Source organism: Cervus elaphus, unplaced genomic scaffold (genome assembly GCF_910594005.1).
Source record: "Cervus elaphus unplaced genomic scaffold, mCerEla1.1, whole genome shotgun sequence".
Classification (NCBI taxonomy): domain Eukaryota; kingdom Metazoa; phylum Chordata; class Mammalia; order Artiodactyla; family Cervidae; genus Cervus; species Cervus elaphus.
In genome coordinates this window covers 55,922-73,358 of record NW_025316759.1, presented here as the reverse complement: position 1 = coordinate 73,358, position 17,437 = coordinate 55,922, and the positions used below count along the sequence as shown (strand labels likewise).

Sequence of the window (17,437 nt, the reverse complement as noted above, 5' to 3'; positions counted from 1 at the left end):
GTCTTCCCTCTTTTTAGTATCAGATGTGTTTATAGGCATCATTTCTTGGAGCAAAAATTAAATTCTTTTGGGCTCCAGTTCCTTCTTGCTACTTGCTCTGCTACCCTGTCAGCCCCACATCCTAAGAATTCTAATGTGTGGTGGGGGGGAAAGGGTATTACCCTCCAAGCATCCCGTTAACGCCGGCTCCCCGTCTCTTTGAAAGGTGTGCCCGGTCAGATTCCTGTTTTCATTGGCTGGACCAGTCCTAAAGAGGGGTTCACAAACTACCGCTAGGACACCCCCAGAGGGACTACGGAAGCCACTCGCCAGGCGCACCCCTGGAGTGCGCAGAAGGCGCGCCGGCTCCGGGTCCCTCGCGGGGGCTCTTCCCCTCCTCCCGCCTCCGGCCGCCAGAGAGGCCACGCTCCCACGGCACCTCCCCCCTCCGCGAAATGGCGGAGGATGCGCGCCGCGCCCGGAGCCTGGAGGCGGGGCGCCTGCCTGGTCTGCAGGTCCGTTCCGGCTCACCCCCAGCCAGTCCGCCCAGACCCCGCATCCCCGCCTGGTTTCCCTGCCCTCTCTGGGCGGCAGGGAAGGTCGAAGCGCAGAGACAGCGAGAGGGCGCACAGGCTGAGGAAGAGTGACTGTGCGTGCGGAGGTGCACGGCTTGGGGCCGCGGCTGCCAGGCCGGTAGCCGGGTCCCGCACCTCGCCCCTACTCGAGCCCCGCCCGGCCTGCACCCCGTCCGGCTCTGGTCTCCATACCCTCTCTCCGGGGTAACCGCACCAGGGATCGACTGGGGAGGTACCCGGCGCCCCGCCTTTACTTCCGCACCCTGGCCCCGCCCCCCCGCCGCCCCGCCCCCCCCCACGCCGCCCTCACTGCCCCGCCCCGCCCCTGCTCTCGCCTCGTGCGCAGCCCGCGCCCTCCCCTCCTCAGTCATGTGCTCCGAGCCCCGAGCACAGCTGCGGAGAGTGCCCTGGAGCCCGCGCCCCGACGCTCGGTGCCCGCAGTGTTCACTGCGTCCTCCGCTCCAGGACGGGCGGTGCTGAGCGCCGCACCCCGCTGCTGAGCCCCCCAGCCCAAGGAAGCGTCCCTCTCGCCGCAGCCGCAGCGTGCATCGGCGATGGCGAAGGCGACGGCCAGCGCCGTGGGGCTGCGGTTCCTGCTTCTGCTGCTGCCCCTGCTCGGCGAAGGTGAGTTCTGTCGGGGACTGGTGCCCGCGGCGGTCGGGGCGAAGTTGGAGCCGCGCGGTGGAGTGGACGCATTCGAAAACTCCTTTCTGTTCCCGGCGGGCAGCGGGCCACGCAGTTACTGGCCGCTTGGGCTCCATTGGGAGTCGGGTGGTGTGGCGGGCAGCGCGTCTCGGGCCCCAGGCTGGGCGGGTCTCGGGCCGGAGCGGGACACGGGCCGGGCGCCTGTGCCCAGGGCCCGAGTCACAGCCGCGCTTGCCTGCCTGGTCGCGCCTCGCGCCACAGCGGCGTCTGGGGCGAACCGAGCGGATCTTGTTGGCGTTTCGGTGCAGGTGGGGGACGACGGGTAAGGTAGCCCTGAAAAGCCTGCCACTGGGGCAGGAGGAGTTGTGTTTCTGTAAACGATTGCTCCATCTTGGTTTCCTTGTCACACTCCACGTCGGTGCGTTTCTCCTCCGGCTCTGATATCCTCTCTGGGGTGAGACCGGAGGAGATCTGCTCTTTTTAAAACGGTTGCTTTTCCTTGTGAGTTTTTGCCACCCTACTTCTTAAAAATCCCCCAAGCCTGTGGTTTCTAGGGAGGCTGCCCTCGAGGGCCCGCTCGGGCTGGCCCAGCGCCGCCAGCCCTGGCTCCAGTCCCACCCGTGTCTTTAGAGTCTCCTGTTGCTGCCCCGCAGGGGTACCTGAAGGCGCGGTCTTTGGCACCATTTGACGGTTCGGGGCCAACATGCACCAAGCGCTTTTACCATCCTGGAGTGGAGTAGGGCTGTGTGTCGTCAGCATCGGTGCTGGGAGGATTCGAAGTGGCTTTGCAAAGGCTGGTCACTGCCCCCACCTCCAAAACTCTCGACAGATGAATGAATCCCAAGGCTGTGGAATCTGCTCCTTACCGCCCCGCCCCCCCCCGTGGCCACGAATTTTAGTTTCTCTAAAATTGTCCCCAATTTCTTTTTCTTAAATACTTATATGTATGTACTAAATTTCCCTCTGAGAGTAGCCCCCGCCACCCTTCCCCACCTTTCCCTTCAGCCTTTAGGAATACAAGAGGCAGTTAGTGGTTCCCTGCTTCTGGCCCTGGGTCCTGCACTGACGGTGGGTTCACAGGCCTGCCCAAGGTTTCATTTGTATGACTGGATCCCAAGCTCAAGAGTCAGATACTTAAACTAGAATGGGCCCCCAGCCCATCACAGGAAAGGCAGGGGAGAAATCCTTCCCATGCCCCCGGGAAGAATGGGGGAAGCATTGGGAGTCTGGGGTCAGGGTGCTGTGAGGCGGAAACAGAAGGTTGAAAACAGGGCAGAAGTAAACACAGACAAGGCGTTCAGAAGATCTCTTGTAACTCTGTGTTGCAACTTTGTAGTAATGGGCGGGTGATCAGGTGAGAGGCCGAAGCCAGGGTGGACTGGGCAGCCTCAGAACCTAGCAGAGGACTTCCCATGCCTCTCCTGTGCTTAGCCAAGGTGTCCAGCTGAGGCTAGGAGGACTGGACTGGGAGCGGGGCCGCCAGCATGGACCTGTGACACTTGGTAGGAATGCAAGTGGCTTTTTCACAGCCTGGACTCAAGGAGTTGGGTGGTGGGAGAAAGGCCCTCCAATCCAGGGAAAGCAGGTCTCCTGCCCCACCCACTCTTCCAACAGGATGAGTAAGAAACCGTGATTGACGACACTGAGAGTGGAGAGGTGGCCCCGCGGTACTCAGGAGGAGACAGCTGGGCGTTTGGAGAGGCCTGAGGGCACACTACTCAGAGTGGCAGTTCTGGAGCCCTCTCGGTGTGGTGCTCCAGACTGCCGCAAGTGAGCGGGGGCCACTGCTCCGGGACTCGCCCAGGCTGGGAGTAGCCCGGCCTCGGGGCGCCCCCTTGTGGATGCGGCCCTTCAGTGGCCGTGCCTGTTACCTGGGGTATGGGCTGGGTCTCTAGGGGATGAAAGCCCTCCCTGCTGGCCTAGACCTACCTCCCCCAGACCGGAAGCTCTCTTCTGTGCTGGGTGACTGATGAGAGGCTGGGTAGGGAGGCAACCAGGTGGAGCGGCAGTGGCCTGGACCCCAGTGTTAGGGAAGGAAAGCACTGCCTCAGGGCTGGCAGGGATGGGCTAGAGGGCTCAGGGGTGCTCAGACCAAGGTCATAGGACATCACCAGACCCCTAGTGTGTGCCCCTCTCCATGTGTACACACTCTCATTGTGTAAGAATGCACACGCCTTCAGAAAAAGGCGCCATCCCAGACACAGACTCCCAGAGTAGGGCAGTACTCCTCACCCACACTCTGGTATCTGTGTGAGGGCACACATGGGCACACACTCACATGCTCACACACACACACACACACACACTCACTCTCATGCTCACTCTTGGTGATCACCGAGACACCACTGCCCTTTCTCAAGGATATGTGATCATGAGGCCTGTGGACACACTCACACCCATGCTCGGCCCCTCACACTACACCCTTGTCTGGGAAACCCAGCCCCCCTCCCTGCTACTCCCACACATTGCGACCCCCGCGTGTATACACAGGGACACCTGCTCCTCCCTGCTCACACTCAGGGGGCACAGCCTGTCCACCTGGGGCATCCTGGACCCATCTAGAAGTTGTTCTCAGAAGAGTGTGTGGCGTTTTACTGCTCCAGTGCAGGTACAGATGTCCCCGTGGCATGGATGAAGAGACTGATTCCCAGCTTCCAGGGCTCTCCCTGAATGTCTCAGGCTGACTGCTCACCCAGCACCTTCTCCCTGACCCCCTGCTCTTCCTCACGAGGCCTCGCACCTGCCATCTTCCTGGCCTGGCTTCTGGGGTCCCGTTTTGCTCAGCACCTCTGCCCACAAGGAGAGACCTGCCCCCTGTGCCTGCACGCCCCTGGGGCCTCTCACTCCCAGTATGGGCCATGACTTACAGCCTCTCTCCAGGCTGCGGGCCCTGCCCCTCTGCAGTTGGACCACTTCTGCTGGACCAGCGGGTGCCAGTGCAGCCCCTCAGCCAGGAAGACTGCTCTGCTGACCTCTTTGTTTCTCTTTCTGCTCCTTCCCTCTCTGGCCAGGGACGAGTGGTGGTGTGCTTCACCAGGCTCACCTGGGTCCCCCTAAAGCCCTTCTGGCCTCTGGGAGCTGCCTGCGCCCCACACTGACTGTCCTGGGCCCTAGCAGAGTCCAGCCTTCTGAGGGAGCAAGGGGCTGGGTCAGCTGGTAGGCTCCTAAGAGTGGGGTCTGCGAGCAGAGAGCAAATGGGGAAGTTTATTGAGACCATTGCAAAATTGCCTTTATTCTGCAGAATTGCATTAAGGATGGCTAAGTAAATCACTGTTTCCTTGGTGGTGTGAAGAAAATGGGATTCTTTTACCTAATGGGGTGCTAATGGCCTTTTAGCCAGGGGAGGAGAAAACAAATTAAAAATTATGGGACCTGGAGTATGGGGTGCCAAGCGGAAGCGGGGTGGGGGGGCAGGAAACTGCTGCCTTGCCTGAGGGCTTCTCCCCCTGTGACCCAAAAGAGGTGTCCTCTGCCCATTGGTCTTAACTGGATAAGGTGATGCCAGCAACGGCCACCCCAGGGGGCCCACGGCATGCTGATCCTGTGCACAGCACCGCCTGTCTGCTACTCACTGTATCCTCCCGAAACCCTGAGGGATGTGGCTTTGTATTCCCATTTCACAGGTAAGAAAACTGAGGCTCCCACAGCCCGTGTACCTGAGCCCGTGAAGAGGACTTCATGACTCTGTGGCCCTGGTCCTCTGGTTTTCAGCAAGCCCCTCCTCTGGGCCAGCGGTGGTGGGGGCCTGCAACAGGGCTCAGGAGGAGTCCGGGGGTGGGCGTGGGGAAGGTCGCCCTGAGTCTGCTCACCCACTGGTCACCCTCTGGTGGGGTGCTCCAGGGGCCCGAGGGACAGCCTGGCCTGGGTCTGGGACGGAAGTGTGCTGCCATGCTCCCCAACACCTGAGTCAGGAGCCCCCAGGACTCGGGCTGATTCTCAGCTGATTCTACATCAGCTACAGCTGATGTCTGGGAGTCCTACAGGTCCAGGAACTGCCTCCAGGTGGGATCCTGTCATAACTGGCCCCAGGGGAGGGGGCGTGCTAGTGGTGTAGGCTGAGAGTGTGACCCTTGCACCCGCCTCTGCCTGGGGACCTAGAACCTGACAGAAGCCACTGTGCTGAGGAGTGGGGGGGGGGGCAGGGGCTGGGCTTCAGGGCACATGGGTGTGACTGTGTCTCCTTACCTGGATTCCAGGACATTCTGGGAGAAGAAAGTGCCCGCTGGGCTCCCCAGGAAAGAGGCAGAGCTGGAGAAGTGCCCCCCAACAACGGTATTGCTTCCTTCTATCCTGAAGAAGTGGCTAGTCTCCACTCTGGAGACCCACCCCCTTCCTGTGGATGTGGGGGAGGACACTTCCTCCTGTGGGGGTTGTGTTCAGGCTCCAGTCCCTCATCTTCTCCTCTTCATTTCTTTCTCTTCTTCTTCCTGGTTTCTGCAATTGTTTTTCTGAGAGAGTGACTTAATAGTAACAATAACACTACTGGTGAGCAGCCCACATACACGCTCCGAGGGACCACCTGCCACCCAGGCAGCTTCTCCAGGACTAGGGGTGCACCCGGGGAGAATGCAGAAGGTGACTTTGACCTCAGAGCTGTCTCCATATAGGAGAAATGGGCAGTAAAGGAAGCGCCAAGCTGTCATTTATCTCAAATGTGTGTGTGTGATATCAAATGGAAGTGCGTGGCAGAAGGCAGGCTATGGGGCAGGGTGGAAGCGGGGATGGTGGGCTGCCAGGCAGGAAAGGGGCCCTTCTGGGCTTGGGCCACAGGGTGTGATGGCGGTGGAGGACATCCCCCTCCCTCCCTCCCTCCCTCCTTCCTTCTCACTTGCTTCCCCTGGGTCTTCAAGGGCAGAGTGCTATGCTTTATGGGTGGGCGTGCTTCAGCTCCTGGAAGGCTGGGGGGTTGGTGTGACTCAGAGAGATCACCCAGGGCCATGACCTGGGTGGTCTCAGAGGGGCCTGAAGGGGTATGAAGACTCAGGCCTCCAGAGCCCACACGGCTTTCCCTCCCTACCCCAGAGCAGCGGACTGGCAGCCCAGGTCCCCCTCCCCGACCCCTGTGTTCCCATGCTCAAGGGAGGCTGTGGCTCCCAAGACAGAGCTCCGCCATACCTGAGAGGACCTGAGGGTATTGTCCTCTTTGGGCTGAAGCCCTGGGAGCCCCTGTGGACGGGGCCCACTTCCTGCCTGGCTTCACCTCCCAATCCTCCCACCATCCGCCTTCCCAAGCTCTGGACCAGACGAGACCTGGGCTTCCATCAAGCTCTGGCCTCACAGCTGGGTAACTGTGGGAGCCCCTGGCACCTGTCCCTGAGGCTGGAGCCTGAAAGCCAGTGGCCCTATCAGCTGTCCACTGCAAGACCCTGGGCAAGGTAGGGTGGGGCGAGAGAGAGCAGGGAGGTAGAACTGACGCCCCCTAGAAAGCGTGGTTGTGGGGGTGATGACGCCAGCAGGAGCTTGGGGAAGGCAGTTCAGGCACCACCTGGGCCCTCAAGGAGAGCAGGTGGCCAGCCCTGAGCAAACACCTCTGTTTGCTTTTGCCTGGTGAGCGGCTCCACAGAGTAAAGCAGCTAAGGCACCACTGTAGAAAGGTCACCTGTGCACCTGGACAGGTGTGTGCCCACCTGTTGGTCCGGCCGATGCAGGCTCTCCGTGACATCAAGGATACCTAGTGGGACTAGGGGCCTCTGTGGCGGGCAGGGCTCAGTTCTGGGACCCGACCCAGGTCCTGGGGGCCCCAGCCCACCGCCCCCAGATTCAGGTACTGGGACTTTACTTTATCCCCATCTTAAGCCTTCACTTTTCTGACCTGGGAGCTACTGTCTGGGTTCCACAGGGCCCTGGGCTCCAGAGAAGTATCTAAGGGGCAGGGTGGCTGGGAGAGAGAGGCAGAGCTCCAAGCTGTGTCCTGAGTACCAGCTCTGACTGCCCTGTGATTGAAGAAACGATTCTGCTTCTGAAACAATCAAAACCTCCCTGGTGAGACGATGGACATCAGAACTGGTTCTAGTCCCCCATTGCTGCCTATGGGATTGCCAGAAAACTCCAGTGGTTCTTGGTCTTAGCAAAAGGGGGAAAGAAACCATATAAGTCCTAAGCTTTAATTAACAAAAAAAGGAAAAGAAAAACTATAAGTTCCTAAGCTTTAACTAACAGCCTGGAAAATGCTTGGGAAGATATATGTTCTGTGTGCCAGAACCTGAGAGTGAGACAGGTGTGGGGGTGGGGGGCAATCTGGGGTGCACAGCGTGGTGGTGGGAGTCCGAGTGGAGGGAAGGAGTTTATGGAGTTTCTTAAGTTTTTCTGCCCCTGAAACAGTCAAAGACACAGATACGGTGAAACAGCGAAAGACCCAGAAGCTGGGGGGCTGGTTCAGAGTGTGCTTTCTCCTTCCCTCCTCCCCTATCCTGCCCTTCCAGCATTGCCCGTGGTGCATCTGCTGCTCTTTTTTTTTTCTTTCTGGGAAGGAGAAAGGATGGAATCAGGGCTCCATTCCGCCACCTCTTGGCCATGACATGGGTGCAAGGTGACCGTGTACTCTGTGCTGTGAGCACATGCTTTGTCACTGGGTTGAGCCTCCTCATCAGATTGGCACCTGCAGGGGATCTTTACAGGAGATCACACATGTGCCTCCACAGAGCCTTGAGAAGTCTCCCCTGGGACCCTCTTGAATCTTCTGCAGCCTCCTATCCCCTGTACCTATGTGAGCAGGAAAGACTGTGAACTTGGGGGTGACAGGAACCCCCAGGCTCAACGTCTCAACACTGTTCATTTGTCTCCTGATCCCCGCTCCCTGCCCTTGGCAGCCACTCCACACCTGACTGTGTGCACAAGAGGGGCCCAGAGCTCTGAGGAGCCGGGTTTGTAGGGCCCTGGGCTCTTTGCCCATTTCCACAGGCTGGAACCCCATCACAGGGTCCTTTTCTCTGTGAGAGAAGCCGGTGTGCAGAGGAGAGCATGGTGGTTTCGTGGGATGCACACTGGGGCACCTGTGCAGGCTCCTGGGGTCCGCTCTGGACTTGTGCCCTTGCGTCTTCCAGGGTGGTCTCTCCTGCGGAGATGGGGGGAAGAACAGGGTGGTAAACAATTAAAATTCACTTCTTTTGAGGTATGAAATTAACAACACAAAATTAGAGTGAACAGTTGAGTGGGATTTAGCACATTCACAGCATTGCATATTCATCACCCCTGTGTAATTCCAGAACATTATTGTTAATCCCCCAAAGGAAACCCCATACCCATTAGGCAGTGCGCCTAGTCCCCCCACACTAGCCCCTGGTAACTGCCACTCTGCACCTGTCTCTATGGACTTGTCTATTTTGGATATTTAGAATAAATTGACCTTTCATTTGTATCCAGCTCCTTTTACTTGGTTGGAGGTATATCCCTGTTGTAGCATGTATTGGTATTTCATTCCTTTTTAAGGGTGAGTAATATTACATTGCATGTATTGGGTTGGCCAGGAAGTTTGTTTGGGTTTATGAACTTTCGGGCCAACGCAACATGTATCACATTTATTTATTCATTCATGTCGGGGGACATTTGGGTTGTTTACATCTTTTGACTTTTGTGAATAATGCTGCTGTGGATATTTTTGTGTGAGTATCTGTTTGAATCCCTGTTTTCAGTTCTCTTAGGTATTTACTTTGGAGTAGAATTGCTGGGTCGTATGTTAATTTCAACTTCTCTGTTTTGAGGAACTGCCAAGCTATTTTCTGATAACAACTGAAACATTGTACAATTTTACCAGCTGTGTGTGAGAGTTCTAGTTTTACCACATCCTCACCAACAGGTTACTTTCTATTTATATTTTTAAATTGTATCCATCTTCTTGGATACAAACAGTGTCCTCATCTATGGTTTTGATTTGCTTTTTCTTAATTATCAGTGATGCTGAGAATCTTTTCTAGTGCTTCTGGGCCATTTGTATCTTTTTTTGGAGAAGCAACTATTTTGCCCCTGTTTTAATTGGGTGGACCTTCTTTTGTTGTTGAGTTTACTTTGCTTTATCAAATTTCCACCAGGTGTTGCCAAGAAGCAGTTTTTGGCCAGAAACATTTCAGTGTCCGAACCCCAGGTCCCTTTTGAAGAGGACATGGCTTCATCCAGTGTCCTTCTGTGGGGTTGAGTCATTGTGACCCCACTGGGACCCTAAGGATAGTCTCAGAAGACACCCTAAAGCCACATTGAGCTCAAATGTCCCAGAAGCAATGGTGTCCCTTCTTATAAGTGAGATGCCAGTGCCCAAGGACCATTCTGTAGAAGATCTGGGGCTGGGGAGGAAGATGCAAGGTTCTGGGGACCAGTGACCTACTCAGCCCGCTTGACAAGGCAGGACTGAGCAATAGAAGAACCCAGGGCTGCCCTGTCTTTGGTTCAGTTCAGTTCAGTCGCTCAGTCATGTCCGACTCTTTGTGACCCCATGAATCGCAGCACACCAGGCCTCCCTGTCCATCACCAACTCCCGGAGTTTACTCAAACTCATGCCCATCTTGTCAGTGATGCCATCCAGACATCTCATCCTCTGTCGTCCCCTTCTCCTCCTGACCCCAATCTCTCCCAGCATCAGGGTCTTTTCCAACGAGTCAACTCTTCGCCTCAATCCAGACTCTAAAAATAACCAGGCAGATCTGGCGTAAGTTGATTACCGTAATTGCAGCTGTGTGATGTCGTACTGCCAGTTCCTTGAAGCTGTTTTCCTGGGACAGCAGAATGTACCAAAGCAGTGTGCCCCACCCCTCGCACCCAGAAGCTGCATGAGTGCTGGGACCCTGCTCAGGGTGGGAAGATCTTGACTGGGGGGTTATCAGGAAGCCTTTGTGGGCCCAGGGAGGTCTCATTCAGGAGTCAGGGAGGAGGCGGCTCCTTGCCAGACTGTCCTGTGGATGCTTCTGGGACTTTGTATGCTTCCCTTTTTCTTCCTCTTCCCACACAGTATCTTGGAGATTTTTGCTCTTTATTCAGACTCCTGGTTATTTATTGCAGGTTGACAAGTGCTTGGTTTGGAAATGAAGGGTAAGGCTGGAAAGGAGGAAGCAGGTTGGAGACATGGTCTTCCTGACCTTCCAGAGTCAGTCAGCATCCTCTCTCCCTGCCTCTGGGACCTTCCTGGTTTTCCAGGAGGTCCTGGCTGGGGGAGCTCTGAGCTCTGTAGTAGAACTGGGTGTAAGGGAGAACTAGTGTGTAAAGACACCACACCAGTATGAGGCAAAAACACACATCCTCCCAGCAGCCTGGGTCACCCTTGTACCAGAACTCGTCTGCTGGTGGTCAGCCCCTGTGTGATCCCTTCACAGCCCGAGGCTGGGGCCGCAGCTGTGACCCAGCAGACACTGACCAGGACCCCAGTGCATTCCCTCTTGCCTGTCCCTCTGCCCTCCTCTTTCCTGGGACCATCCTGCATCACTGCATCTGATTTGCCTCAGTGGCAGACCTGGGTCCAGTGTCCTCTCCTTGACTTTGTGATGAAGGTCAAAAGAGCACAGGGACCATACCCAGGTTAGACTGAGCTCCTCCAATGGGAAGGCTTGCCCTTGGCAATTTCCACGCCCCCACCCCCCGCAAGACTCTCAAGGGAGGTGCCAAGAGACCCCGAGACTCCAAGGCTTCCTCCTTGGGCAGCTGCCCCTGGGACTCTGGACACTGGGCTGAATGAATTCAGTCAGTCTCACTCCAATGGTCAGAATGTTAGTCTGCTTTTATTTTTTCATTTGTTTTGTTCATTGAATAAATGCTGCTGACGACAAGCTCTCTTTAATAAACCACATGTTCTTTGCAAAAAAAAAAAAGAGAGGGAGAAAAGAGGAGAAGTGGCTCTGGCTCCCACCAGTAGGCGCTTGGTCCCAGCAGTCCTTCCAGGGAGGGTCCCTGTCCCTGTTCACAGCTGGGAACAGATGCAGGGAGGCTGAGCACTGAGCGGGCCATGCAGGAAGACAGAGAAGGAGCGTGGCCGGGGCCTGGCTCTGCACTTGTCTCTCTGCTTTCACGAGTCATGCTTAAATCTCTCCTTTGTATCTAGACTCACTTCTGAAGGTGAAATGTGTGTGTGTATGTGCATGCATGTGCACGTGTGCACGCACACATGCTCAGTTGTATCCTACTCTTTGCAACCACAGGGACTCTAGCCCTCCAGGCTCCTCTGTCCATGGGATTCTCCAGGCAAGAATACTGGCGTGGGTTGCCATTTCCTCCTCCAGGGGATCTTCCCGACCCAGGTATCGAATAGTAGGATCTAACAGCGGCAAAGAAAAGGACCCCTCAAGGCTCAGTCCTGTGTCCAGGGGGCATGGGCACATCAGGCCCCTAGCATCCCCAGGTACCTGCACACTCAGCAGCCTTGACCATGTCCATCCCTGTTGGACAGCGCTGGCTGAGCAAACTCCCCCCTGGTCACGTCTTCCTGGGCTTTTGCTCTGTTTCAGTGAGATATGAAAGAGCAAATTTCCACGAGGAGACTTTTAAGGGCACCTGCATTTTTGAGGAGGCTGAAGAAGACTATGGAGGATTATTTAGGTTGCATTTTCCACCTGGTCAGCAAGCAGGTGGATGGGTGGCCTGGAGTCCCAGGTCATGGTGCCCTGGCTTTTCCACATGTGTGTGCACAGCCGTCACCGAGCAGAGGAGCCTGGTGGCCACGCATACCTAAGAGTAGAACCCTTAAGTCCTGGCTCACTCACTCTGTACAGCCTTGGGCAAGGTAGCCTCTCTCTGCCTTGGTTTCCTTGCTCTAAGACAGGAACCAGAAGTTGTCCTTACCTCTGGCAGTTGTCCTGTCCATTAGTAGGGTGATGCACGTGAAGCATTTGGAATAAAGCTTCTCAGGAAGAATGCATTTACTTGCCAAAAAGTTAGTTTGGGTTTTTTTGTAATATCGTGCTTTAAAAACTCAAACGACCTTTTTGGCCAACCCAATAAAGAAGTCTCACTCGTGCTTAGTCAAATCCAACTCTTTGCAACGCCATAGACTGTAGCCCATCAGACTCCTCTGTCCATGGGATTCTCCAGGCAAGAATACTGGAGTGGGTTGCCATTTCCTCCTCCAGGGGATCTTCCCGAGCCAAGGATCGAACCTGTGTCGCCTGCATCGCAGGCAGATTCTTTACCTGATGAACCTTTGGGGAAGCCCTTGCTGGTTAATGGTAAACCTGGGCTGGGCGAAACCGGTGCTGGGGGGAGGGGCAGAAAGGGGCAGGACCATGGCTGTTCAAGGAGGTCCAACGAGGTGACAGATTTGTTGAGATCTGAATCATAGTGCCCTGCTGGGTGTGAGGGGGACAGTTGCTGGGCAGCAGCACCAGAGTCAAAGCCTGGGATGTCCTGACCGGTCGCCAGGGCTGACCTGACCAGGCCGGGGCTGACACACCTGCCGTTGGCTGGGGCCACAGAGCGCAGGAACCCCAGAGCCAAGGGAGCCTGGTGACCTGCAGAACAGTCATCATCAGGCCACTTGGGTGGCCAGTCTTTTTCCAGTCAGGCTTTGCCCTGGGTAAAGAAATTAATTGTAACCTAATTGGCAGTTTCCTTTGCATAGAAGCCAGAAGGAACTGCTAGTGAGGCTGGTGATTAACTCAGCGGCAGCTGGGAAATCACATTTGGGCATGAGTGTCCATCATCTGAGCGAGGCTGTTGCAGCTGGTCTGGGCGGGTGGGGACGTGGGTGGTGGCCACGGGTGCCTGCTGGGTGCAGCCTGGCCCTCAGGCCTCTGGGAGCAGAAGGTTGGGGCCTGGGCACAAGGGAGGAATTTGGGCTGCTGGCTCCATGCAGCTGGGCTGCAGATCTCGTCTGCACACCTCACTACCCCAAACTTCAGCCACACCCTGACCCCTTCCTGCCCATCAGCAGAGGACTACGTAGATGGCATGGCAGAGGAGGGGGTTGTCAGGAGACCTAGGCCTGGTTGCAGTTCCATTCTGAGAGCAAGAAGTGAATTCTCTTTCTCAGAATTGGGAAACAGGCGGGGAGACTGAGGTCTACAGTAAGAGCTCGGGTAAGGTGGGCAAGTCAGAGCTTTTCATGTGTGGAGGAAGGTACCTGTACGTACAGGTCTGTGGTGCCTCTGAGGCAAGGCCTGGTCCTCAGGTCTCTCCTCCTCTCTCCAGGCCACCAGCCACCCTGTCCAGGCAGGGCCCACACAGACAGGTGTGTGGGGAGACACAGTACCCCTGCATGTGATCGCCTGCCCTGCCCACTGTGGACCACACGATGAGGCTCAGTCTGAAGGGATGATGGAGGGAAGGTCTGCAGAGCTGGGCTATGTGTGAAGCCCCTGACCAGACAGGCAGGCAGGTGCCTGGGCTCGGCGCTAGACAGAATCCTCAGGAGCATGGAGAGCCCCGGGCATCCAGGGTGTGCCAGGGTGGCTGCTCACTCCTCCTTGTGTGCCAGGCCTTTGTGCCAGCTGGCCTTTGTTGTGTGCCCAGTCCGGGCCAGGAAGGCCACTCAGCCTTGTGGCCACAGTGGAACACAGGCTGTCCACTGAGGGCTGCTGGCTGCATTTGGGAAGAGGGAATTTAAGACTGGAATTGAGGCTGCTCTCATGGTGACTAGTGTCCTCACTGGGCACCAAGTAAAGTAGCTAGCCCTGGCTTGTATTCACCACCCATGTATGCACTTAGCTGTCCAGCTTTGGGTACACCTGCACAGGCCAGAGTTTTCTTGATGATTTTGTAGAGAGGCTTCAGTTCCCAGCATGAGGACTGGGGCAAGCTGTCATATTCCCTGCAAGGAGGCACTGGCTTGTGACATCTAAGCTGAGCCCAGGACCCGTGAACAGAGGTGGCTGGCTCTCAAAGGGCCACCCAGGCCTTCCCTTCTCGCCTGCTCTGTGCCAGGCATCAGGCAAGGTTCTGGGAATGCAGCAGTGAACAGGACAGGCCCGGGCTGGCTTTGTGGGTCTTTCCAGTCCAGCTTTCTTCCCACATCTTATGTGGGTCAAACCTGGCAAAGCTGCTTCATTTGGAAGCCTCTGGATGCCTAGCAGAGTGATGATGGTGGCGATGGTTGGAGGGTGGAGTGATGGTGGGTGGTGATGGTGTAGGCATGGTCAGCAGTAGTGGTGAAGCTGGTGGGTGAAGGTGTGAGGTGATGGTTGTGGGGAGGGTGGTGATGGTGTCAGTAGTGGTTAGGGTGTGGGGATGATAATATAGTGGGGGGCTGGAGTTCAGGTGAAGTTATTGATGGTGGTGGTGATGCTGTGTAGGTGAGGGGGGTGAAGGTGATGGTGCTTGTGGGGAGAGTGGTGATCATGGTAGTGGTAATGGTGTAGCTGGGGGTGGTGATTGTGGTTGGGTAATGGTGGTGATGGTGGTGATGGTTTTATGGCCACACACAGGAGGTACTGAGCATACCATCAGCCCCATTTATGGCCAAAGTGGGGCTGGCCTGCAGGGCCATCTCTGCGCTCATAGGCACTGGCTCTCCTGACCTGTGCTTTTTTCCTAAAAAGCCAAAATTACATTACAATCCCTTGCAAAGCCAGCCTCCATCTGGGACAAAAAATGGAGATCGTGGGGTGTGTGGAGCATCCTACAGGGTGACCCTGCCTGAGAGTGCACACGTGTGTGTGTGCATGTGTGTGTCATTCTGCCTAATGTCTCCCAGTTGGCAGTGTTCCTCAGTTACCAGGCCATCATTTCCTGAGCCGTGGTCAGTGATTTTGTTCTTAGGTGTCCTCAGGGTTTCTTTGCTCAATGCCAACTCTGGCCTCACCCAGGCAGGTCGTGCACTAGAGGGTGCTGTGTGCCCCACGTGAGCCTCATGGGGTGGGGAGGGGCATCCGTGAGGCTCCATTGCACTCATCCTGCCACTGGCCACCCACCTGTGGCTCCCTGTGCCTGTCAGACCAAGCCAGGGGGTCTTGACCAAGGTGATATCACCCATCTCTCTGATACCCTGCCCCCTCTCCTATCCCAAAGTCTCACTGTTTTCCAAATGTGCCCAGCTGTTAACCTCCCGCCCACCTTCCCCCCGCCACTCTGTGCTTAAAACCATTTATGTATTAGTTTGTTCCTTCCTGGATTCATTTGTTGTTTCACTCACTAGTTTGTTGTTTCAGACAGATTGTGACATGATCTGACTGACCCTGGCTGCTCTGGGGCAAGTGGCCTATGGGGTCAAGAGTGGTCTCAAGGAGGGACTTCCCTGGTGGTCCAGTGACTAAGACTCTGTGCTCCCAAAGCAGGGGGCCTGGCTTCAGTCCTGGTCCAGGAACTTAAATCTTGCATGCCACAACTAAGATCCAGTACAGCCAAAAAAAAAAAAAGAGTGGGCTCAGGGAAGCTAGGTGGTCCTCTAAGCTGAACTGAGATGAGGGAGAGGATGGAGCGAGTTGGTACAGATGTCTCTGGTACTTGGGTGGAGGTCAGGGCTGGTGAACGTGGCATTCCTTGGCCCAGAGGCAGCCATTCGAGCTGTGGGACTGGCTGCCATTTGCTTAAGGACACTCTGGAGAGAACACCTAGAAGATAAGCTGAGACGGAGGAAACCCACATGGGGGTGAGCAGGCTGGCTCATCAGAATGAAATAGGAAAGCACCAAACACAGGAGGTCCTGAAGCAACCAGAGAGAAGAGAGAACCAAGAAGGGAATCATTAGAACGAGTACAGAGCTCTCAGAAGCAGGACAGCAGAATCACGCTTTTGAAGGACAGAATAACTGTCCTGTAGAAGTCTCAGGGCTTCCCAAGTGGGCTTCCCAGTTGGCGCAGTTGATAAAGGGTCTGCTTGCCAATGCAGGAGATGCAGATTCAATCCCTGGGTCAGGAAAATCCCCTGGAGGAGAAAATGGCAACTCCCTCCAGATATTCTTGCCTGGAAAATTCCATGGACAGAGGAGCCTGGCAGGCTACAGTCCATGGGGTCACAAAAGAGTTGGACATGACTGAGCACTCACACACACAGAATTCTCTGCCCAGCAGAAGTGCCTTTCAAGAATAAGGTAAAAGTGTTTTAAAAAGAGGGGCAAGGGAAACAAAGACCCAGATTCATGTTTCTGTGAGTGTATGAGGTGGAAGGGGCGTGTGGGAGGGGCAGCACTGTTGCTAAACGTCCAGTTAAGTTGGCCACAGGTTCATGAGTGTCTGTTGCAGAACACTATTTTGACATAAATGTTCTGCAAAATATACTGCTTGTACATGTCAAATATTCAACTAGAATAAAGAGAAAATGTGAACAGGATATGAGAGGAGGGGCATGGGGTGGACGAGGAGAGGATAATGGTGCCAAAAGTTGCTGTCTGGGCGGTGGGGCTAGGGGGACCCTCCAGAGGGACAGCTGGCCCTCAGGGAGAGGGGCAGCCCCTGGGGAGGAGTCCATGAGGTCTGCTTCCTGTTCCTGCAGAAGTGATGGCATTAGGAAACCACCGTCTGTTAAGGAGATTGTGCTGGGCCATAATAAAGCTGTCATCTGCAGGATCTGGTGCTCGTCACAGGCAGGAGCAGGGCTGCCCGGTGAGTGGATTCTGCGGGAAGGTACTGCCTTGCACACACATGTGGGCACTATTATCACCCCACTCAGTTCTTAGATCAGACCATCTTGCCATGTGTTTTTTTCTCGAGAGCCCCAAATTCTGGCTTTTACATTGCAGTCCTAGGACATTGGTTGTCTGGGGCCTTGTGTGGGATGACCACGGTGACTGCCACTCACTCTAGTCAAGGGTGCCCAGTTAGGAAGCACCTGCCTGGATCTGGGTTGGTATGGTCAGACTGGCAGCACATCCTCGGTCGACGGTAGCAAGGAGGTCAAAGGAACCTCAGGGGAGTTGTGCATGGCCTCTCATGGCCAGGGCTGACCAGGGGGCACTGGTGAGGTGAGCCTGCAGTTAGGGCTGGGTAGGCTCGGTATGTCTCACTAAATGAGCAAGAAGATGGGGGAGGTGGGGGTGGGTCTGCAACAGTGTGAGAGAATGTGCATGTGACATGCTAAGTGTAAGAGAGATGTGTGTATCAGTCTGGGTCCAATCCAGAGACACCCACACAGCGACTGGACCAGAGGAGGTTAACATAAGAGTTGATCGGCAGTGATGAGTGTAAGAGAGCTGTGGGCCACCCTGAGGCAGAGGGCAGGAGCTTGGGGAAGGGGCTCCCTCCCCAGAGTGGGGTCACAGCTCACTGCATATTGAGAAGTTGGCTGGGTTGCAGGGGCCAGGACTGGTCTGCAGCCTCGGGGGCCAGCGGGAGGTGACCCTCCAGTACACGGGGGAGCTGAGGCTGGTGCACAAAGGCTGGCGATGGGTGCAT

The 17,437-nt window shown here is 55.8% G+C and overlaps 1 protein-coding gene across 1 annotated transcript in view; it reads left to right on the top strand.

The window, feature by feature from the left end:
• The first annotated feature begins 864 nt into the window (after nucleotides 1–864).
• The window catches only part of LOC122691376 (proto-oncogene tyrosine-protein kinase receptor Ret-like), a 53,144-nt gene continuing 36,571 nt past the window's right edge, over nucleotides 865–17,437 (top strand). Inside the window, 1 exon segment of the mRNA XM_043897954.1 lies at nucleotides 865–1,178. Within this exon segment, the coding sequence (XP_043753889.1) occupies nucleotides 1,109–1,178 (70 nt within the window). The 5' untranslated portion in view covers nucleotides 865–1,108.